General features: G+C 51.8%; 1 protein-coding gene across 1 annotated transcript; it reads right to left on the bottom strand.

Annotated features, from left to right (window-relative positions):
- Window positions 1-2,627: 2,627 nt before the first annotated feature.
- Window positions 2,628-23,131, bottom strand: LOC308607213 (myosin-3; the record flags this gene model as incomplete). The annotated part of the gene is made up of 39 exons (XM_081218926.1): window positions 22,913-23,131; window positions 21,023-21,166; window positions 20,419-20,575; window positions 19,361-19,388; window positions 18,886-18,994; window positions 18,206-18,298; window positions 17,427-17,490; window positions 17,246-17,344; window positions 16,300-16,403; window positions 16,076-16,214; window positions 15,320-15,438; window positions 15,087-15,236; window positions 14,205-14,375; window positions 13,803-14,109; window positions 13,618-13,688; window positions 12,954-13,041; window positions 12,752-12,869; window positions 12,240-12,363; window positions 12,015-12,151; window positions 11,673-11,928; window positions 11,238-11,480; window positions 10,970-11,146; window positions 10,715-10,860; window positions 10,547-10,637; window positions 9,765-10,154; window positions 9,540-9,666; window positions 8,356-8,474; window positions 8,022-8,218; window positions 7,468-7,651; window positions 6,676-6,841; window positions 6,264-6,388; window positions 5,446-5,754; window positions 5,125-5,328; window positions 4,926-5,051; window positions 3,883-4,053; window positions 3,686-3,790; window positions 3,417-3,512; window positions 3,168-3,305; window positions 2,628-2,654 (listed from the first exon to the last, which is right to left on the bottom strand). The coding sequence occupies exons 1-39, from the start codon at window positions 23,114-23,116 to the stop codon at window positions 2,628-2,630; spliced, it is 5,823 nt and encodes a 1,940-aa protein (XP_081075052.1). The 5' UTR covers window positions 23,117-23,131.
- Between the last annotated feature and the right edge of the window lie 224 nt (window positions 23,132-23,355).

Here is a 23,355-nt window from a genome sequence, read left to right on the forward strand (position 1 = left end):
GTGTGTATCCTAACAAGGTCCAGGCAGAGCAATTGGTGAGTAGGTCTAAGTCTCCTTTAATCTATAGTCCCCCTTCCATTTCTTTAATGTATTTTTCCTTGCAGTTTATTTATTGAAAAAACTAGATGTTGTGTTCAGTTAAGTTCCTCGTATCCTGGAGTTTATTGGCTGTATCTTGGGTCTGTTTCTGCTTTTCCTGTAAGTTGGTGGACACATTTAGGGTCTTGATCAGACCCCTGTTAGATTGCTGGCAGGAATTCTTCCTGGGCGGTGGTGTATATACTTCTGTCAGGAGGCGTTTCATGTCCAGTTGTCTTATTTTTGTGACGCTAGTAGCCATAATTCATCAGGAGTTCATAATTCATATTACAGTGGTGACATGCCAGGTCTTTCATTCATTCTTCATCCACCAGTTTGAATACCTCTGTAATGAGGAGCTTCATTTTCTTTTTCTATCCCCCACTTTCCCCAGAAGGCAGCTTATAGCTGTCCTTGTACAGACTGAGAGGCTCTGAGCACCTGCAGCCCTTTGGGCCCAGCCTCAGGCCAGGGTCGGAATCAGGCTTGTTCTCATTGCTGTGATTTCCTCTCAGTAACAGCCACCACCAGGAGGACACGCCACTTTCTAGTCACATTGTTGCCAGAAAGCATTGAAAGCACATCAAAGAGGTGTGATCTTTGAGGTAAAATTATGTGAAATCACTGATAGGCCAAATCTGACATCCATAGTGGCCTTCTTTCTGTAGAATGACAAATCCCAGGAGGCGCTGAACTCCCCTGGGCCTTTAACTCCTCCTGAGTCAAGCTGGGTCATCTAATCACCTAGAATCAGATAAAGAAGGGAACTTGACAACTATTTCTGATAACAACGAACAAATGATTCTATGTTTGAAGATGCTGTTTCCAGGTCTTCCAGGTAGTTTTCTGACTTCCTGCTGTATTTTCCCTTATGCTAAAGACAGTTTTACCCTGGATAAGGGGTGAGATTTTCTGTTGCGTGGCTTTGAAACAGTGCAGACTGAGCCAAGAGCTCAGTGGTAGACTTTTTTTTTTAATTTTTAAATTTTTTTAACGTCTTTATTGGAGTATAATTGCTTTACAATGGTGTGTTAGTTTCTGCTGTATAACAAAGCGAATCAGTTATACATATATCCCCATATCCCCTCCGTCTTGCGTCTCCCTCCCACCCTCCCTATCCCACCCCTCTAGGTGGTCACAAAGCACCGAGCTGATCTCCCCGTGCTATGCGGCTGCTTCCCACTAGCTATCTATCTTACATGTGGTAGTGTATATATGTCAGTGCCACTCTCTCACTTCGTCCCAGCTTACCCTTCCCACTCCCCATATCCTCAAGTCCATTCTCTACGTCTGCATCTTTATTCCTGTCCTGCCCTTAGGTTATTCAGAACGGTTTTTTTTTTTCTTTTTTTTGCAGTACGCGGGCCTCTCACTGTTGTGGCCTCTCCCGTTGAGGAGCACAGGCTCCGGACGCGCAGGCTCAGCGGCCATGCTCACGGGCCCAGCCGCTCCACGGCATGTGGGATCTTCCCAGACCGGGGCACGAACCCGCGTCCCCTGCATCGGCAGGCGGACTCTCAAGCACTGCGCCACCAGGTAAGCCCGAGTTGTTTTTTTTTAATACTGAGCTGCATGAGCTGCTTGTATATTTTGGAGATCAATCCTTTGTCAGTTGCTTCGTTTGCAAATACTTTCTCCCATTCTGAGGGTTGTCTTTTCATCTTGCTTATGGTTTCCTTTGTTGTGCAAAAGCTTTTAAGTCTCATTAGGTCCCATTTATTTTTGTTTTTATTTCCATTTCTCTAGGAGGTGGGTCAAAAAGGATCTTGCTGTGATTTAGGTCATAGAGTGTTCTGCCTATGTTTTCCTCTAAGAGTTTTATAGTGTCTGGCCTTACATTTAGGTCTGTAATCCGTTTATTTTATTATTTGTGTGTATGGTGTTAGGGAGTGTTCTAATCTCACTCTTCTACGTGTAGCTGTCCAGTTCTCCCAGCACCTCAGTGGTAGATTTACCGCGAGTTCTTGGAGGGACCCGACACTCTTTTACTCATTTGTGTATTCCTAGTAGTTAGCACAGCGCTGTGTGGAGCTGCCTGACAAACTTTTGCTAGATTCCAGGGTAGCTCCCTGAGAAGATGGAGGGGGACTCTGGCCTCTGCCTTAAAACCTTATTCAACTTGAGACAGGCTTTCCTGAACCAAACCTTTGTGGTTCCACCGTGTCATAGTGGAGATGACGCTTGGACAATCTCCCCTTCCTCCCACCACAGCAGTGGTTAACCTAGGAGTACTTTTTATTTCTGCTCTAATCTCAAATTTAAACCAAACACAGTCTCTCCTTGTCCCCACATACATGCACCTGAAAATAGGCCAAATGACTTTATCAAGCCATCTGCATACCGAGATTTCAACATTGGGCATAAATACCACCAATGAACCATTTCCACACCGGCAAGAGAAAACAAATACAACGACACAGCCCAAAATTGAAAACAAAGCAAAATTTATTGCATGTGTAAAGCAATCACATGGAAATTAAGTATAAGGGTCAGGAACCATGAAAATACATATTTCGCATATTTTCTGTCCTGTTCCAGCATAGGATCACTCACTCTTCACTCTCATGGACCACCATCTGGGGAGAAAGTGGGCATTTTGAGTTCTGTCAGATGGCAGAGCCGCATTTCCGGCCACGCCCCCTCCCAGCAAGCATCTGGGGTTGCTTGCTTGTCTGTCTCAGCGGGACACGGGATATTCCTTGGATCGCAGGCGGATACACCAGTGCAGCCGCGGCGGCAGTCACCCCACAGCCTGAGAGCCTGGTCCTCAGAACAGCCCAGGGATCTAGGAACCTACACCTACAGTGGGCGCAGAGACGGCGGCCGGCCGGCAGAGGGCGCCCGAGCCCACGCAGGAACCGCTCGCCGCTTTTCAGGACGGTGTTCTACTGGGACTCATAGACCTGGGTTTAGCCGGGCTCTACGCAGCTACGTAGCTTTAAGCAAATCCTTTCCCTTCCTGAGCCGGAGACTAACCAGTTCTAAAGTCGAAGGTTCTCCAGGGTCCCGTCCATCACGGCGGGTTCCTCCCCGGGAGCCACACCTCCCGCCGCATCGCCCTCCCCACCCAGTGCCGCGGGACCACCTACCCGGCTGGAGGTGAAGTCTCTGGTCTTCGCGCGCAGCTTATTGACTTGAGATTCGGCGATATCGGCCCGTTCTTCAGCCTCCTCCAGCTCATGCTGAGCCTTCCGGAACTTGGTGAGATGAGCGTTGGCCTGTTCATCCTAAAAGCAAAGAGCCGGGGCGGAGGGGGGCCGTGTACGATCAGCGAGCGCTTCTTGGGGGCTCACAGGGAGAAACAGGCCAGGCGCCGCGCTGGGGTCCCGCTGACTTACAGCCTCCTCGGCCTGCCTCTTGTAGGACTTGACCTTCACTTGAAGTTTGTCCACCAGATCCTGTAATCTCACCACGTTCTTCCTGTCCTCTTCGCACTGAAAGAGAGAACATAGGACAGTACTTAGCCAGGGGCCGGCAGGGATGCAAGAGGTCCCCGTTCTCTGGGGCTAAAGGATTTCTCCCTGTTCTCTGGAGAGAGGACCCCGGTGGGTGGGGGGGGTGTTTGCACTTCACGGAGGAAATGACCGGGGGGTTTCTTTCCACTTGCCTGGTAAGTTAACTCCTTGACCCGCCGCTCATACTTCCTCAGGCCCTTGACAGACTCAGTGTTCTTCTTCTGCTCCCCTTCAAGCTCAAACTCCAGCTCTCGGATCTGGGGGAACGTGTGTAAATTAGTCTGGGGCTGGAGCACGAACGGGAGAGGCCGGAAAGCTCTGCATAGGCCGGCGTCTGCCCCGCAAGTACCCGCGCCTCCAGCTTCTGGATCTGCTTCTTCCCACCCTTCAGGGCCAGCTGCTCAGCCTCGTCCAGGCGGTGCTGCAGGTCCTTCACCGTCTGCTCCAGGTTCTTCTTCATCCGCTCCAGGTGCGCGCTGGTGTCCTGCTCCTTCTTCAGCTCCTCCGCCATCATGGCCGCCTGAAAAGCACATCATCCCACTCAGATGCAGACCAAGGTCAAGTGCTTGGAGCTGTCGAAATCTGGGTACCCGGAGGACCAGGGCCATGCTGATGACAAAGGACAACAGGTAACGGGATGACTGAGCCCACCGTCCACCATGGAATCTGAGAAGAGCTGCACCAGGCATGTAGCATAAGCTAAGAAGTGAAACCTTCAGGGGCTGGATGGGAAATAGTTTCTTCCCTTTCTTAAACTGGCCTCCTTGGGACCTCCCCAGCTCCAAAGAGATTCCTTCTTTCCTTATCACCATTATCACCAACCCGTGACTTAGAGAATTCTGAGTTCATAACCTAGCATCACGGGCGTGGGGTAATGAGGCTAAGGGAAGGCCTCTAGGGAGCTGGGGGTGCCTGAGCAAACAGGGAGGAATCGTCACAAGGTTGTGCCCTCCATCGAGCAGCAGGGGGCGCTGTGGGGGCCACGAGCCCAGAACCAAGGCCTCTGAAGCAGGAAGACTGGGTGCCGGTGGGAGGGAAGCCAGCTTCCTGGGAGGTAACGCTTGGTGGGATCCTGACATCTGAGGGCCTCCTTTTTATATCTGGAATCAGTCATACGCTGAAGGAAAGAAGAGCATACCTCCCCAAGGGCATAAGAAAGGAAGATAATCCCTTCCGGTCTTTTTTATCCACGCTTCCTTATTTCTCACGTCCACCATTTAAACGTGTGGGAGGAGACGCACTGAGTTCCCGGGGAGGTGGGGAGCGCTTCTGGAGCAGAACTCACACCACATGTGCCCTGGGAAGGCCCCACCTTGTCTAATGGGTTGGAGAGGAAGGGGGCTTAGATGAAACGCAATCCTGGCAGCCATGCAGGGCAGGGAGGAGCCTCACGTCCGTGATGGCCTTCTTTGCTTTCTCTTCAGCGCCCCTCGCGTCCCTGCTGGCATCCTCCACCTCGCTTTGGAGCTGCAGGAGGTCTGTCTCCAGCTTCTTCTTGGTGTGGATGAGACTGGTGTTCTGGGGCAGGAGGAGTGGAGTTAGCCAGGCGTTCCCCAAGCGCAGGGGCCCCGCCCCGCCTCCCCTCTCCCACCTGGGTGTGCAGGAGCTGGACGCGCTCGCTGGTGTCCAGGAGCTCCTGCTCCGCCGTCTTCCTGCTCCTCTCCGTCTGCTCCAGGGTGGCCCGCAGCTCCTCGATCTCGGCCTGCAGCAGGTTGGCTCTGCGCTCCACGATCGCCAGCTGCTCCTTCAGGTCCTCTTGGCCCCGGAGAGCATCATCCAGGTGGAGCTGGGTATCCTGGCCAGACAGTAACAGAAACGTCCGGCTGAAGTTGAGGCCTGAGGACCGTGAGCCCAGCCAATGGCTGTGCGTGTCTGAGGATGGGAGAGGCTTCCCACCGGGGAGCTCGCAAACCTTCAGCTGCCCCTGGACGCTCCGCAGGTGTTTGAGGGTCTCTGCGGCCTGGCGGTTGGCGTGGCTCAGCTGGATCTCAATTTCGTTCAGGTCCCCCTCCATCTTCTTCTTGATCCTGATGGCCTCGTTCCGGCTCCGCACCTCGGCGTCCAGGGCGCTCTGCATCGTCTCTACTGCTCTCTGGTAGTTCCTCTTCAGCTGCTCGATCTCTTCGTCTTTCTCGGCCACCTTTCTATCGATTTCTGATTTCACTTGGGAGAGTTCCAGCTGGATTCGGAGGATCTTGGCCTCTTCATGCTCAAGAGCGGCCTTTGAAGAACAAGAACAAGACAGAAATAGTACCAGTGATGGGAGAGAGCCTGCTACACTACTCTTTGGGGCAAAAAAATTCCAATAGAGTGTTCATAATTCTAACTCTGCAATATTCAAAACTATCTTTAAAAAAAAAATCCCTAACTTACCTTCAGTGCAGAAATAAAATGTTTCATTGCACTTTGTTTTTATTATACTATCAAACAATAACATTTAAATCATCACATTTCTTAGGTGCTTAAGGCCCTTTATAGATATTTTAAATTCATCTAAGATTTTTGTAAAATCTCATTTTTAGACCTATTTTAACGTAATGATTTTCTCCAGTAAGTTCAAGATAATTCACAGGTATTCACAGGTATTAGTCCATGCAATTTGATAGGAAAGGAGCCGGCATTAGGACTGTGACTTTACAGACCCAGATCAGGGCCAGCTGGCCTCCCAGGCTGGAGCCCCACCATCATAGCATCTGTTCCAGGCCAATGCCTTGCCGGCGTTCTGCTCACCTCTGCTTCCTCAAGAGCCAGCTGGATATCAGCCTTTTCCAGCTCGATCTGCTTTCTTGATTTCTCCAGTTCATGGATGGTTTTACCATTTTCAGCAATTTGTTCTGTGAGATCTGCTATCTCCTCTGCAAAGAAAGAGGTTTGGTTGCCTTGGAACGTTCTCTGTGCAGTTTTCCAGGCAGAGTAAGCACCAACTGAATGCTTTTAACTAGTTTATCATAGTTCTAAGGATGCTGTTTCCTAGAGATAAGATACTGTATATAGAGAGACTCAGAAACAACCCCTCGGATCTGAACGCTTCCTGTGTGTGCAGTAACGGACTCTCGTGTAGGGGTTTGGGTCCTGCAGTCACGGCCCTCCAGCCCCACGCTCTGGCAATAGCATGAAGCAGGATTTCAGACAAATTGCTTACGCTCTAAATTCTTATTTTCCCGTTTCACAGTTTCAAGTTGATCTAAGGCTTCTTCATAGGCATTTTTCAGTTTGAAGAGCTCAGTACTCAGGGAGCGGGATTCCTTCAGAGATGCCTCCAGCTCTGCCTGGCTCTCCTCACACTTGGTTTTCCATTCGGCGAGCACCTGCAGCACCAGGGAGGAAGACGGCACCTCTGTTGACGAGCGCCTCTCCTCTAGCTTCTATCTAAGTACGCCTGTGAGGGTGAGCACTCTGGGGGCTGGGGCCGTCTCTGCCATGTCGCTTGCCTAGCCCCTTGTTCCTGACTGTTGGCTAACCAAGATTTCGTTGCATAAATTGACTCAAGATCAGTCACTGGTCAGTAACAACTGCCCTCTATGAAAAGCAAGTGGATCCTTTGAGAAGGAATTAGCTGGGCCGAACTGCCCTTTTCCCAATATGAAAATGGCCCTGCACTTCTAAATATTTCATTAAAACTTTGTTTCAAATCAACCTTACCTGTCACACTGCAGGGGAAGCTGCCACAAAGCCTCGCAGCAGGACCCGAGTTGGATTCCCACATCAGCCCCCCAGACAGACCAGCCGTGTGGGGGTACAAAAACGCTCGGGACTGGACAACATTGGAGGCGGTGGCTTGTTTCCACTGACAGTGTTTGAAAGGGACCTGCCCCCGCATCCCACTCCCATTCTGTTTCAGGGGCTCGCCCGAGATCACACTGCTACTGGTAGTCAGGTACCACCAGGTACCCCTGTGTCACGGCGCTCAGCTGGCAGGGAGCTCACCCCGCACCTTGTCAAAGTTCCTCTGCTTCTTGTCCAGAGCGGCAGCCAGGGAGTTGGCTCTGTCCACATCGCCCATCAGGTCCTCCACCTCTGCTTGCAGCCTCTGCCTGGTCTTCTCCAGGGAAGCGCACTTAGCGTTCACCGCCTCAACCTGCTCCTCGGAATCCTGAAGGCGCTGAGCGAGCTTTTTCCTTGAAGAATGTGAAAGAGAAGCGGATGCCTTAAGTTTCAATCCTCCTGAACATCACTATTCATCAAGTTGGAATCACTAATTTATGTGATTCAAATGCCGATTTCCTTTCATAAGCCCAGGAGAACTTCCTGTCTGCTAAAAATCAGTGATCAATAGCCTGCCTTTTCTCTAGCCAAGGTCAAAGTCGTTTCTCTCAATGAAATGTGCTAACACCAGGTCCCTCTACTGGCACAGAACTGCCTTAAAAGACATAGAAGATGGGGAAACATCATAACAAATTCCCTCCCAGGTAGTTCTAAAGTCGATGCCTTCTGTCACTTGATCATCTAGGAGCTCTATTTCTTCTGAAGACAAATAGAGTTGTGTACTTGGCCTCCTCCAGCTCCTCCGTGCGCTGGATGGCGTCCGTCTCGTATTTGGTCCTCCACTGGGCCACCTCGCTGTTGGCCTTGGACAGCGCCCTCTGCATCTCGGCCTTGGCTTCCTGCTCCTCCTCATACTGTTCCCGCAGCAGGTCACAGTCGTGGCGGGAGGACTGCAGGGCGTGGGCCAGGGCATTCTTGGCCTGCAAAAGTCAGGACAGAGGAGAGGCCCCAGCGGATGACTATTTTAGTGCTGTGTGCATGATGCAATCCAAGCGTGCTCCCGCTGTCATCACCTATGAGTAAGGCTGCCTTTTGTTTCTGCAGGCTGGTGACGCACCTTGCTCTCTTCCTCTAACTGCCTCTTGAGCTCTTCTACTTGCTGGGTAAACGCTTGCTTGCTTCTGGAAAGTTGTGATACTATGCTCTCCTTTTCTTCCAGTTGACGACTCAGCTCACCTGTGTCCAGAAGGAAAATGTTTTCACTCACTCACCAGGTTCCTACTGTATGTAAGGCACTGTGCTGAGATCTGGGGAGAAAGTAAATTACAAGGTGTGGTCCTTTCTTGGGGGCGAAGGGATGTGTCCATGAAGAGGAAACTGAAAGCACACCCTGGTAAGATACTGTTGAAAACTTCCAGGAGCGTGGAGTAACTTCTGTCAATAAAACTTAAGAATAATTGTAAACCAAAACCTCACCACCTAAACACTCCCATCAGACCTTTCAGTGGCTGGTGCTTCCAGCTGTTTGCTGATTTGTCACTGGGGGAAATACTGCAGCTCTTAGCTGCGTTCCTTAGGACTTCTAACTTCAGTAGTTTAAAGCTGGATTATTGGGTGGCTATGGTGGTTCTGGTTTGTATGCTTATGTAGAGGCAAGAGAAAAAGAAGGTGGGGGAGAGGCCTTCGGACTCCAGGGGTGAACTCCCAAGATCATGGTAGAAGTGGCCCCTGAACTTCTTTTTGTCACTGTCTTGGTCGAGCTGCTACAAAGGACTGGTTCACCTGTGACGATGGGCTGGAGGACCAGCGCTGGGGGAGCCACGTTTTCTAGGTGAAAGTCCCGGGTAATGTTCCCCTGTATTTTTATCACACACCTAGAGCCTATACAAATTGGCCGTGTTTCTTTCTGTACTGTTTAAAACGCTCCATTGCAGACAACAAATCTGCATTACTGTGCAGCGAGGAGTAGAAACGCCATGGGACTTGGTTCCTGGCCCCACTTCCGCCCTCCAGGTTTTTTTTTAAGGCAGGGCTACATTAATTTTGAAAGCGCTCGAAGCAGGTGGTGTTTTGAGTCCTCCTCGACTCCAGTCCATGTCTCTCTCCTGCTCACTGAACTTTCAGTGCTCTCGTCCTTTGGGACATTCTAAATGGCGCTTTCGTGGGTTATTCTGATTGCCTCTCTCCTGAAAATCTGCTTCCCTAGAAATCCTCCCCCAAACCAACCCTGCCTTTCGTTCTGACCAGTTGCCCTCGGTGGGTGTCCAGGAGGCACCGCCCCCGCCACTTCCCGTCACTCACCGGCCTCCGTCTGCAGACGTGACTTCTGTGCGGTCAGTTCGCTCAGGCTCCTCTGACTTTCCTCGTTCTTGCCCCTGGCCTCGCTTAACTGATCCTCCAGAGTGCGGCAGATTTTTTCCAGATTCGCCTGCAGGGTTGAGAAGGGGGAGGAAGCTGAGGCAGTGCTCAGGTGGGAAGGACGCAGGGTCCCCCTCACCTGAGGATGAGGCGCCCCCCACCCCGCACCTTGGACTTGGACACGCTCTCCACGTTGCTGCCGAGGTCGTCGAGCTCCAGCTTGAGCTCGCTCTTCTCCTTCTCCAGCTTCTGCTTGACCCTCTGCAGGTTGTCAATCTGCTCCCCCAGCTCGGCCACACCGTCCGCGTGCTTCTTCCTCAGCGCGGCCGCCGTGGCCTCGTGCTGCAGGGTGGCCTCCTCCAGGTCCCGGCGCAGCCTCAGGAACTCGGCCTCCCGCTTCTTGTTGAGCTCTATCTGGGTGGATGTGACGCCGCCCGCCTCCTCCAGCCGCTCGCTGATCTCCTCCAGCTCCCGGGAGAGGTCCGAGCGCTGCTTCTCTGCTTTGGCGCGGGAGGCCCGCTCCGCCTCGATCTCCTCCTCCAGCTCCTCGGTGCGGGCCTGTGAGGGCAGGCCGCCCCACGACACTCCTGACGTCCAGCGTCAACACCAGGCTAGTTTCCCCTCCCATTAGACAAACCAGCTCTCAGACTGATCCCGGAACGATACCAATGCTGCGAATTTCCTCTGACGTGAGTTTTTCCTGCCTCAACACAGGCATTACCCCTGCAGCGGCCACCCAGGATATAGTCCATTCCAACTGCACGTGGACTTGAAATACTTCAATTATGTGCTTTGTCGATAATTACGGAAAAACTGTTCATCACTACTGCTTCAGCCTAGCAGAAAGGAGACCCACGGTCCTGCCCGCTTTGCTCTAATGACGTGCAATAGACACCCCCCACCCACTGTACGTGACCACGTGTGAAAGAAGAGTCCCAAACGCCTCCTACCTGTAGCTCTTTGATTTTCTTCTGAAACTGCAGGCCCAGAGTCTGCTCATCTTCCACTTTGCTTTGCAGTTGACTGTACTCGAAATCCTTCCTGTGAAGGGAAATGCAGAACGTGTGAAGACCAAATACCCGGGAATTGGAAATCTGAATGGTGGTTTCGGGGCGCACTTCTTGAGCCTTTCATCCAGCTGTTGCTTGTCATTCTCCAGATCCAATATGGACTCGTGGGCAAGCTTCAAGTCTCCCTCAAGCTTCCTTTTGTTCCTTTCCAGGTCTACACGAAGCTTCTTTTCTTGTTCTAGGGAGCTTTCCAGCTGCAAAAGGCACCATTTCCTTTTGAGAACAAATGCTTTGCACCAGAGGATTCTTGGGGGCTCTTCCCACCCTGAGGCCCAGGCCTCCCAAATAGCATCCTTTACTCACATCATCCACCTGCTGTTCCAGTTTACTCTTGATTTTGCTCAAAGAATTGACTTTGTCTTCTTCAGCTTGGAGGTCATCCAGGGTCTGCTGGTGGGCCTCTTGGAGGGCTTTCTTCTCCCTGGTTAACTTTGCAATGGTTTCATCCAAACCAGCAAGTTCCTCAGTAAGGTTCTTAACCTAAGAAGAAGCCACAGGCAATTATAAGAAGAGACCAAGTCGGGTTTGCATTGACCACATCAAGCTGGAAGGGCCACAAAGGGTATACTACCTTGTTCTCTGTGGCATGTTTCTCCTTCTCAACCTTGGCCAGTGTCAGCTCAAGGTCATCTATGTCTTTCTTCAGTTCCGAACATTCATCCTCCAGTTTTCTCTTCTTGGCCGTCAGCTCAGCATTGAGCTCTTCCTCATCCTCAGCTCTCTCAGTCACCTCCTTGATCTTTGCCTCCAGCTGGAACTTGGCTTTGATCAGTTGATCACATCTTTCCTCTGCATCCAACAAGTTTTCACTTTCCTTAAAAGAAGAAAAAAGAATCATGATTTCCTTTAATGGTTAAAAGATAAGATTTGTGACATTCCAGTATTTTGTTATATATGAAGACCTTTATGAAGCATCGCAGCTAAAAAGCAAAACTCCCACCAAAAATCGTTTCCTTAAATAATCAAATCTAGAAGGAAAGTTTTTTAAAAATTCCTAAACACCTACAGCTTGTACTTGGAGCTGCAGGTCATTCTTCTCTTGTACTAGAGTCACCAATTTTTCCTCCAGTTCCTTCCTTTTTGCCTCTGACTTGGCGAGTTCATCTTTAGTTTTCTGGAACTCTTCCTTCATGGTGGCCATCTCCTTCTCTGTCTCCGCACTCTTCAGCAGGGGCTTGATCTTGAAGAAGAGTTTCATCCAGGGCCAGTGCTTGACATTCATGAAGGCTCGGATGTTGTACTGGATGCAGAAGATGGACTCCCTAAAAACAAAACATCAGTTTTTTTTCTAAGAGAGACTCCCCACTTCTCCCGAAGAGCTCAGGTCTGAGCACAGACCCCGCGCGACCTTCTCTGCACCATCTTCTGGAATTCCACGCGCATGAGGAACCCTCTGCACACGGCTTGCGTCCGGGTGATGAGCTTGGCCAGGCGGTCATCTCGCATTTCCTCCAGGGTTCCCAGCAAGCCAGCCTTGAAGAATACCTTGAGGGGAGAAGGATGACTTAAGTCAGTTTTCTGGAGAAGTCTCACGGGGACCACACGCCAGCATCTGTCAGAGCTGACGCAGCACCTTGGTGTGTCCAAACTTGTACTGAGTGTGGTCAATGTCGATGGATGCCAGCAGCTTTTCACACGCCTTCTTGCTGTCGATGAACTGCCCCTCAGGGATGGCGCTGGCATTCAGCACTCGGTATCTGCCGTTGTGGACACAGAAACATCGTAGACTGTTAGCAAAGACATGAACTTTGGAAACCAGTTCAGGCCTCTCTTCCAAGAGGCAAGAAGGCCAAGGTCCAGAGAGGGAAGGAAGCTCGCTCTTGGTCACAGGCCAGATAGTGGCCTAGAATCTAGGCCTACTGACTCTTAGGCCAGGTGTTTTTCTGACGTGTTGTATATCAGATAAGCTCCTGAGAGAATGTGGGAGAAGACTGTATACCTTGGCTGAGTGGTAGGTTAATCATTCTACATGGAGTCCATAGCTGTTCTGTTGAAATGGGTCTTTTCATACCAGTATTTCTCCCTCTCAAGTTCCAGCATTTACACATCTTCTCAAGAAGCAAATAGAACATTTTTATCACACACCTTTGTTTAAAATCCCCATAGAGAATCCTGTTTGGGAAGCCCTTCCTGCAGATGCGGATGCCCTCCAGGACACCGTTACAGCGCAGCTGGTGCAGGACCAGGCTGTGCTCCATGGCCCCTGAGAAGAGAAGCAACAAACGTCAGCTTCACACAGAACCTCCTAAAACCTGAGTGCCACCTTCAGAGCCAGCAGGTGTCTTACCTGGGGTTTTGGTTTCGTTGGGAATTATACAGCGCACAAAGTGAGGGTGGGTTGTTCTTAAATTTGACATCAGCTTGTTCAGGTTTTCCTAAAAGAAAAAGATTAAATTTGATAGTGAGCCTACTGTAGGCTTTTACAGACACAGAGATATATTGTAACAAAAAAGTAAGATATGTATTTTAAATTTATCATAAATTCTAAGGAATAAAGATATTATTTAACTCTTTCTTTTAATAATCCTTTGGCTAGAAGTGTAGGCAAATAACTGATATAACAGACTTTTGCTTCACAGTGAACCACCAGAGACTAACCAAGTACAAAATGCCCTCTGAAATCAACTCAAGAGAAGTATCCAGCTCCACTGGGCACCTGACACGCACTGCCTGTGTCCTTCAGGCAGGTCGGAAAGTTTGTACTGAGGACTCGCCTGGCAGGCCAGCCAGCACCCGCGGCTGATGCCGTTTAGAGTGGTGGTTCAGTTCTGGTCCTGCATTTATCAGACCTCATCTGTATATCACCACACTGCCACTCACCCTCCCTAGTGACAGTAGCCAGGTTAAGACCACGTCACTGTTCTTGAGTGAATCAAGTTTAGCATCTCTGTGTTGCTCATTTTGAGATGACTTAAACCAATTACAAGCAAATGAATTTGTATCTTTCTTACCCTGAAAAGGGCAGAGACGGTTTGGAAGGAAGAGCCCTTTTTCTTGGCAACTTTCTTCTTTCCGCTGTCAGCTGAAAGAAAGAAAAGACGCATGTGCTGTCAGCAGACCTGCAGAGCTGTTCCAGTCCCGTGGGCTGAGTGGAGTGAAAAAGTGCGGGTCCGAGGCACCCCGCGGAGTCTGTTACCGTCTGCCGTGGCGAAGGTGGCGTAGAGGTGTGCCAGGAGCCTGTTGGAGGACTTCTGGTACAGGCCGACCACCGTCTCGTTCAGGGGGTCCTTGTTCTTCTCCAGCCAGCCCGAGACGCTGTAGTCCACGGTGCCCGCGTAGTGGATCAGCGAGAAGTGGGCCTCGGCCCTGCCCTTGACCACCTTGGGCTTCTGGAAGTTGCTGGACTTGCCCAGGTGCTGGTCATACAGCTTATTCTTGAAGGAGGTGTCTGTGGCCTTGGGGAACATGCACTCCTCTTCCAGGATGGAGAAGATGCCCATTGGCTGGACCAAGGCAGAGTGCATACGGGGCGGGTATGAGCTGCAGTGTCAAGCAGCAGGTCGGCGAGGGGTGGCTGCTGAGTGCACACAGCAGGTACCTTCTCGATGAGCTCAATGCAGGCGGCCAGGTCCATCCCGAAGTCGATGAACTCCCACTCGATGCCCTCCTTCTTGTACTCCTCCTGCTCCAGCACGAACATGTGGTGGTTGAAGAACTGCTGCAGCTTCTCGTTGGTGAAGTTGATGCACAGCTGCTCCAGGCTGTTGTACTAACACCAAAACATAACGTTCACATGAAAAGTTAGACTTCTTTCAAAGCCAAAGACCCATCAGCCTTCCTCCTCATGGTCTCGGGCTCTCGCCAGCTCATTTATGCTTTCAGGTCTGGGCACATTCTTGGGCTCAGCAGAGATCACATGTCCTTGGAGTCTTCTCTGATTTCCAGCTGGAGGATGCTTCTCCTGAGTCCACGGTCTGGGCCTCTCCTGGGCGCTGGCCACGGTCTGCCTTATCTGTAGTTGGTCTTCTGTGTGCCTTACACACTTCTCGTTGTCCTCTACAAACTACAAGCTCATCTTTTTTTCACCTGCAAGTCTTATACCTGGCAGACATCAAATATATGCTTTGATGAATGGCTATATGCTTCTAACCCAGAGCCAGTGGGATATTTATGTAAAATATCGCATGGTTGGCTTATTGTCAGCTTCTTCTCTGTTTCTGGCTCTCCCTATTGTCAGTAATTGCATTTGATTTTTTTTCTTTTATCCATCTGAGGATGTCTTTAAAATTCCACTTGGCACAAGCCTTCCTCCCTCTTAAAATAATACAAACCCTTCCACGTTCCCTTCTACCTGATCCACCCTCCATCTCGTTCTCCTCCAAGATGTGATGCTGGATGACGTGTGGGCTACCTTGACATCTTGCCTATAGGATCATGAAACCCAGCCCCCAACACAAAGCCAAACGAGTATAACACAAACCTCAAAGATCTCAAAGCCCGCGATGTCCAGGACGCCAATGAAGTGCTGTCTTGGCAGTTTGGTGTCCAGCTGCTGGTTGATGCGGGTGACCATCCACAGGAACAGCTTCTCGTAGACGGATTTGGAGAGGGCGTTCACGGCATGGTGCACCTGTGCGGAGGGGCCAGCCGGTGAGTCTGGAGGCAGCGGCTGTCGGGTGCTGCGTCCTTTCCCAGCCTGCAGCAGCCACTTACCTGGTCCACAGTCTGGCCCTTGGTAACATACTCATTCCCAACTTTCACTCTGGGGAAGCACAAAGCTTTCAGGAGGTCCGAAGAGTTCAGGCCCATCAGATAGGCTGTCTTGTCAGCCACTGGCAGGAAAAGAAGGCTGATTACAAGGGAAACCCCTGATGCTTGGCAAAGCGGAAGAACCACTCTGAAAGTCATCCGGATGTTTCCACGCTCGGCTCAGCCCATCTTCATGTGTTTACATTCCGTGTCTCTCAACTGCTTACCTATGGCCAGTGGGAGCTGAGTCACTCAGAGAATATGATAGATTTTATGAAAAGGCGGCACTGGGTTCCAGAAAACCCTGGTCACTCCTTACTGTTTCTGAAGCAGGACCATTCTAGTGATTCAGCAGACGGGGCAGTAACCGTGCCTGTAGGCATCTGAGCCCCGAAGAGGTTCGCCTCTCTAGGCAGAAGAATGAGTAAGCGCTTTCAAAAGAGGCCCCGAGGGGCTTCCCTGGTGGCGCAGTGGTTGGGAGTCCGCCTGCCGATGCAGGGGACATGGGTTTGTGCCCCGGTCCGGGAGGATCCCAAATGCCGCGGAGCAGCTGGGCCCGTGAGCCATGGCCACTGAGCCCGCGCGTCTGGAGCCTGTGCTCCGCAACGGGAGAGGCCACAGCAGTGAGAGGCCCGCGTACCGCAAAAAAAAAAAAAAAAAAAAAAGGCCCCGAGCGACCTCAGCTGGACGCCCCCTGGCCCTCGCGCGGTGACGCGGTACCTTCAGTGCCATCTGGCTCTGCCTGCTCCTCCCGCTGCTTCTGCTTGAACTTCATGTTCCCGTAGTGCATCACGGCGCCTGTCAGCTTGTAGAGTCCACATTTCTCCTCTGGGGTGAAGCCCAGGATGTCAATGGCGCTCTGGCATCGGAGGACAGCATGTCAGCCGGTTGACCCCAGCGATGGAGGAGCAGCCCCGCGCCCACCCCTCCCCCCGTCCGCTTACATCCGTAGCCAGCAGCTCCTCCGCATCGTCAATGCTGCCCACCAGGATCTCACCCTGGCTGATGAACGGGTAGTCATAAGGGTTGGTTGTAATAAGCAGCAGCTCTGCAACGATGACCATTTAGAGGAGGTCACATGGATGCAAAGAAAACATCCATTAGGGGCTTTCAGCTTCTGTGTCCTCAGCTGAGACTTTTGCTGCTGGGGCCCAGGTTGAGGGTAGAGTTAGAAATCTCTTAAACAGTCTCTCGATACTCAGGCTGTGGCTGAAATATAAAGTCCAGGGAAGACTCTGCAGCCCGCCCAGGCCATGTAGGATAAGAACCACAGAGAGAATAGTTAAATTCTCTTGCTTTGCATGCAAAGGGTGCAGATCCATGTCGGTTGGGAAAGGTTAATCGGGACAACTGGCCGAGTGTGGCCCAGGACAGAGCCACGGGGAGGGAAGCACAGAGCATTTGGTAGCATCACAGTCTTTTCCAAAACCTGTTGGAAAGCTGCAGCCTGTTTCCAGGCTTGGGCCCCGAAGGCTGAGCAAACACAGCCAGGGAGCAAAGGGCACGAGGCCCCTGTTAGGTGCGGGACAAAGGGCCGGGTGGATATCCACCAGCTGGTGGTTCATCTGATTTTGCGTTGGCCTCACAGCCTTTGGTGAAATGTTGGTTTCTGTGCCAGAACACAAGGGGGCGCGAGAGGACCACTAAATGCTTGGTCATTCGGCCAGTTTCTATAAACCAGAGCTGAAGGCAATTGTGCCTCAGTCTTTTACTGTCCATTGGATTGCGTTTTTCAAATTGGCATGTCACTGTCAAAACAGCCGCATCCCATTTCTAAAACAAGCTTCCTCTGCTGGCTTCCGAGTCACCTGTGCATACACACAACTCTCTTTGGTCCACTCACCCAAAAGCTGAAATGCCTCAGACCAACCCCTCTGGGGACGTCCTCACCTATGAGCTCGGGCTTCTTGTTGGAAAGAATCTGGTAGAAGATATGGTAGCTCCTCTCAGCCTTCAGCTGGAAGGTTACTCTCGATTTTTCCAGCAGATCTAGAAACACAAACACAGGACTGTTTTCCAAACTGCTCCCCTGATGTCCCGAGACATCATCTGATCCCAGGGATCTACTTACACGTTTCAATATCTGCAGAGGCCAGCTTGCCTGTGGTACCAAAATGGATTCGGATGAACTTGCCCTGTGGAGGAAGGGAGACCAGGTGTACTGTGACTCCAGGTGTTCCTGCCCATCTCCTGGGGAATGTGAACGGGAACCTTATTCCCCGGTAATTTGAAATGAAGCATGTCCTCCTCTCCCTCTCCTCTTTCCGGCTGGCTGTGTCTCCTTTCTCCATCCCCTTGTTCCACACTGCCTCCAAACGCCACTCCCCCACCCTCCCACCCCCAAGACGGTCAACAAAGTAAGAGAGATTCTGTTCAAGATGCAAATCACACCATATCACTTCCCTCTTAAAGGATCCCTCAGTAGCTTCCTGAATGAAACCCAAACCCCTTCTCCTGGCCTACAGACTCCGAGGCTCCAGGTCCCTCCCTACCACCCCTCCCCACCTCCCCACATGGTGCCTGCCTCGCTGCAGCCCCTCAGGCCCGCTGAGGTCCCTTGACCCCGCCAGTCCCCTGTCCTCATCCTGTGGATCTTGGGGTTCACAGGCCAGCCCCCCGACCAAGAGGGCTTCCCTGCCAGCCCTGTCTAAAGGAGACCCGGCTCACAGTTACACTACCACACGCCCTGTTTACTGCACTGTCTACCAAGGAATCCTTGTCCCAGACTGTCCTGTTGATCTGTTTCCTTCTTTCGCGGTCCACCCCCAGGACTGCAGCCTCCTGGAAGCAGGGCCCTCGCCTACTTGCGGGCCTCAGCGGAGATCCCAGCTTGAGCCGGTGCAGACTCACAAAGCGGGACGAGTTGTCGTTCCTCACGGTCTTGGCATTCCCGAAGGCCTCCAGCAGCGGGTTGGCGCTGATGATCTGGTCTTCCAGAGTCCCCTGGAGCAGGGAGTCGGGGCAGGAAGAGCCGCACGCGACAGTGAGCTCCGCGGCGCCTGCTGCCTTTGCTCCTGCAGCCCCGGCTCGCCAGACCCGCCCTGCCCTGCTTTCTAGCCTGGGGCCCAGCCAAACCATCAGCACGCCTCACGCTTCCCATTCTGTTAGATTTGGCTCAAGCTGGGTGTCTTGACCTAAACCTCCTCATTTAACCCTTCAGCTCCTTGATTCTCCAGGTAGCTAGGTCATCGGTGTTCATTTCATACTGTTATAATATATTCGTTTTGAAAGGCAAGTAGACACTACCGTTCTCTCCAATTGGTATGTGCGATTCTGGTGTATGTGAGCTGCTCCCAAACTGACTTTTCTTAGTGGAGCCTTAGAGGCTTGTTTTCTAGGCAGTCACAGGATCTGGTCCTGTAACATCAACCACACGCTGGGTCGTCTAGGAGAACTGGATGTCCTACGAGACTTTAAATCCTGGCCTGCTCTCCCTTCCTTGCGGAGGCGGTGTGTCGCCTCCCCGTGCCCCCTCGTTCTGAAGTTAAGACAAAGGTCGGCAGTGGAAGCAGAGCTTCTCCTCTCCATACCCTCATTTTGGAGTCCTTCTTCTTGGCGAGGTCTCCAGTCGCTGCAATTGTTGCAAAGTACTGGATGACCCTTTTGGTGTTCACGGTCTTTCCTGCCCCGGATTCTCCGCTATTCAGAGCAGTCGAAAGAGAGAGAGACAGAGAAACAAGTCCCGTGAGTGTAAATTGGCCCCCTAAGATGTCACCCGAGCCACAGCAGACACGCACCTCCCAACAAATGTGAGACCACTCGGAGAGGCAGGGGCCCCGGGGGAGAACGGCACGGCTGAGCAGGCCGGATGGGGAGCTCCAGCTTCCTGAGGCCTCACAGGCCTTCCTGCCCGTCTCTCCCCAACGCCCAGCCCCACATCTTTGCATCACAGACTTCGTTCTCGGTACTTTCTCCTTAACAAGACAGAGCAAGTGGCATCTTCCCCTTCTGCACTGGGGACAAAGGGCCACAGCTATGAAAACACTCTACACCTTGGATACTTACGTGATTAGAATAGACTGGTTTTCACGATCTGCCAAAGGGAAAAATAAAATAGAGTTGATATAGCAATATGAAAAGAGCTTCCTCAACCTAAATGTCCACTGACAGAGGAATGGGTAAAGAAGGTGTGCTTGTGTGTGTGTGTGTACACACAGACACACTGGAATACTACTCAGCCATAAAAAAGAAGTAATGTAATTTGCAGCACCATGGATGGACCTAGAGGTTATCATACTAAGAAGTAAGTCAGAGAAAGACAAATGCCATATGATGTCACCTATGTGTGATTATGTGATACAAATGAACTTATGTACAAAACAGAAACAGACTCACATGGTAAAAAACAAACCTATGGTTACCAAAGGGGAAAGGGGGTGGGGGAGGGATAAATTAAGAGTTTGGGATTAGCAGATGCAAACGACTGTATATAAAATAAACAAGGTCCTACTGTATAGCACAGGGAGCTATATTCAGTATCCTATAATAAACCATAGTGGAAAAGAATCTGAAAAGAATATATATATATAACTGAATCACTTTGCTGTACACCAGAAACTAACACAACACTGTAAATCAACTATAGTCCAAGAAAAAATTTTTAATAAAAATAAAAAGAGCTTCCCAGTTTTCCGCCATGTCTCCAGCAGTCAGAGTTCACTGCACAGTTCCCTTTCCCACTAATATCCTGTTTAGTCCTAGGTGGGAGCTTGAAGAGACTCCTCTTTGAGAATGAGGCTCAGAGGTGTTAAGCCCCCGCTTAGACCCAGCCACGGGCTTCTCACTGTATTAGGCTGAACCATATGAAATTGTCAGTCTTTGTTTTGGGCCCACGGAAATACCAGTTTTGTATGAGGTAACCCATGCTTGCACTAAATCCAAACTTCTCACCAGGGCCTGCAAGGCCCTAAAATATGTGGCTTCTTTCGTCTTTTTTAAGCACCTCTACCCTCCTGTCCTTTGTGTGGAGGCTGCACACTGGACGGGGCGGGTGCAGGATCGCATGGCAGCTTCCCTGAGCCCTCCCCCCACCCCGCTTCCAGGCTTCCTCCTTGGAGACCTACCGGTGAGCATGAACTGATAGGCGTTGTCAGAGATGGAGAAGATGTGGGGCGGGGCCTCCTGGCGCTTTTTGCCCCGGTAGCCCTCCACCACCTCGGGGTTGTACACCGGCAGCCACTTGTAAGGGTTGACGGTGACACAGAAGAGGCCCGAGTAGGTCTGGGGGAGCGTAAAAAATATATATGTATGTATACATGGGTGTGTGCCTGTACACATAAAACCCTCTTTTTGTTATTTCACTTTTCTTTACAAGAAACTTGTAAAGGAGGCAAGATACGACTTCTCTTTATAGATGAGGCAGCTGAGACTCAAGAGGGTTGTAACCGACCTCCCGCCGCTGGTGGGTGCCGGCGTGAGGACCCCAGCCTCGGACCCACCTCGCCTGCCCACCCCCTCCTTCCAGCTGCTCTCCTCCCACCCCGTTCATCTCTCACATTCTCATCTTGCACCACTCCTGTCGCCCTTTCTCCTTTTCATTCCCCCTCTTCTGGTGAGCAGCTCAGTCAGCACTAGTCCTTCTAGAGCCCGTCCCCCCACAAGCAGCTCAGCCCCACCCCACCCCACCCCGTCAGAGGTCCCGGGAACCCAGCAAACGTGGGCACTGACGTAGATCATCCAGGAGGTGTAGCGGTCCTTGAGGTTGTACAGCACGGCCGGTTCATTCAGGTGCGTCAGCATGGCCATGTCCTCGATCCGGTCGAACTTGGGTGGGTTCATCGCGTACACGTCCTCTGGCTTCACCACCAGGGTCTGAAAGGGAAGGGGTACAGTGCACACCTGGGCTTCTCTGTGCGTTTTGCCCCTGCAGCTATCTGTCTCCCATGCCCAGATCACAAGAAGCAGGCGCTGGAGAAAACACCCGTTTGACGGGGAGGGAGACGGGGCTGGGGGCGGCTTGCAGTGGTGGTGATGGAATGGGATTTGTTTCTGTTACGTGGGCTTTTGTTTTTTTCCATCTCCGATGGGCCTGAGGTGAGGGAGGATGACAGAAATGAGAAGAGGGTCTCTGTGGGTGGACGCGGGGATGATGCAGGCGCGGTGCCAGCGGGAACCTCTCAGCTCCGTGATGCCGGCTGGGCTGAAACCCAGCTCCAGCAGCTCATGGGTTTCTGCTGTCTACTCAGGGAACACGGCAGGTCCGCTGGTGTTCCTGACGCAGGCACCGAAGAGGGGGCTGGTGGCCTTGGGTCACAGGCCGGTGCCCAGAGTTAGCCGGCATTCTGAGCTATCTGAAAGCAGCTGCCAAGGCCCCACCCCGCATCTTGCCCGTTCACCCGCTCTGGCCCTTGCTTGTGGAAGAGAACCAGCCCCGCTCTTTCTGGGGCTGGAGTGTTGCAAGCCAGGAGAAGGAACCACGAGGCAGAGCGGTGGTTCCAGGCGCTGGCAGGCGCCTTCGTGCTCCCCTCGAGAGGAGGCGCCCCCTGCCCCAGTGCCCAGCGGGGCCGGAGGACTCTGGCATAGTGGGCGTGGAGCTCAGCTTCCTCTCCCCTGCTCTGCCCTCACCTCCTTCCCGTCTGAGACCTCCTTTGAAGATGGTCCTTTTCCCCACCCCGCCTCTGGGCAAGGCGGTGGGAAACCTGCCTTTAAGTAGAGATTCACTTAAACCATCCAGGCCATCAGCCCTCCCTGTGAGGGTCCAGATGTCTTAGATTGTCATTCATCAGGTCTACCTTCTGTGTTTCCCTGTGGCTTCATAAGCCCGTTCTTAACTCCATCATCTGAAATGTACTGAGAGCTGCCCTCTGGAGCTTCAGTGCTTGCAAGCATCACAGGACAATTTCAGTGCCTTTTTCCTTCACATCCAACCCAATGATGCTATTTCCTTTACACTTTTCTTTTGGATACCACACCCCCCAACACCCCACCTTTTTTTTTTTTTTTTTTTTAACTTTTCTTAGAACATTTCCAGATTCTTCTGGTCTAGATTCCAGAGAGTAGTGAAGTCCAGAATTCCTCCCAGCATGCCCACAGTACCTAGGCCAGAATGTAGTGGGCTACACTGCTCATTGCCTCCATGACATGGGAAGGCTGCTATGTCACATCGAGCTTGTGGTCCACTAGGATCCTTTACTCGCTTTCCTTACTTCCTTAGTTAGATGGCTATTGCTAGAAGAATTAGGGGGAAACCTAGGCTACCAAAGGAGAGTGTTCTAACAGAGGTCCTCCTACTGTTGGACTCCCAACTCCACACCCCTGGGATGCACAGGGCCGGTCCCCTCTGACCTAGAGTGACACGAACATTAACAAAAGCACCCAAACATGGATTGTTTTGGCCAGACACAACCAGGTGGTTCTCCCACCGTGCAACCTGAGGCCAGTATTCACTCTGCTTCCTCCGAGGACACCTGGGATGCTAAGGCATTGATGCCAGTGAGGCATTCCGGTGCCAGAGCCACGTCTGGAGATGGCCGTGTATGGACTGGATGCACAGACTGGGCAGCCATGGGGAGCAGACAGAGGCCTGGCCGGCCTGCAGAGGGTGTGGATGAGGCTTACCCTGTTGTCTTCGGTTTCCACTGTGACCTTCCCATCCTGGGTACTCTTAATTCTCCCCTTGGCATATTCTTCCTTCGAGTCGACCACAAAGCAGTAGGTTTTGGCATCAAAAGGCTGGTTCTGAGCCTCGATCCTCTCCTTTTCTGACTTCCGGAGGAAGGGAGCAGCTATGCCGAACACTTCCAGTTCGGTGCCGCTGCTCATGGTGTCGGCTGGAAGGCGAACCCCCCAGGTGAACTCCAGCCCTGCCCCCGAGAGAGCCCTTCAAGGCGGAGCCCCGGGAGCAAGGCTGCCCTCCATCGACCCCCAGGAAAATCAAATGCACACATATTTATTGAGCAGCTACTCTGTGCAAAGGGCACGGAGCGTATGAAATCCAAGCTCCCCCATTAGCCGGGGCTCGGACGGGCGAAAGGACCCTAGAGGCGGGTGCAGTTCTCGGG

This window comes from Mesoplodon bidens (assembly GCF_964165515.1).
Source record: "Mesoplodon bidens genome assembly, chromosome: 19".
NCBI classification, from domain to species: Eukaryota; Metazoa; Chordata; class Mammalia; order Artiodactyla; family Ziphiidae; genus Mesoplodon; species Mesoplodon bidens.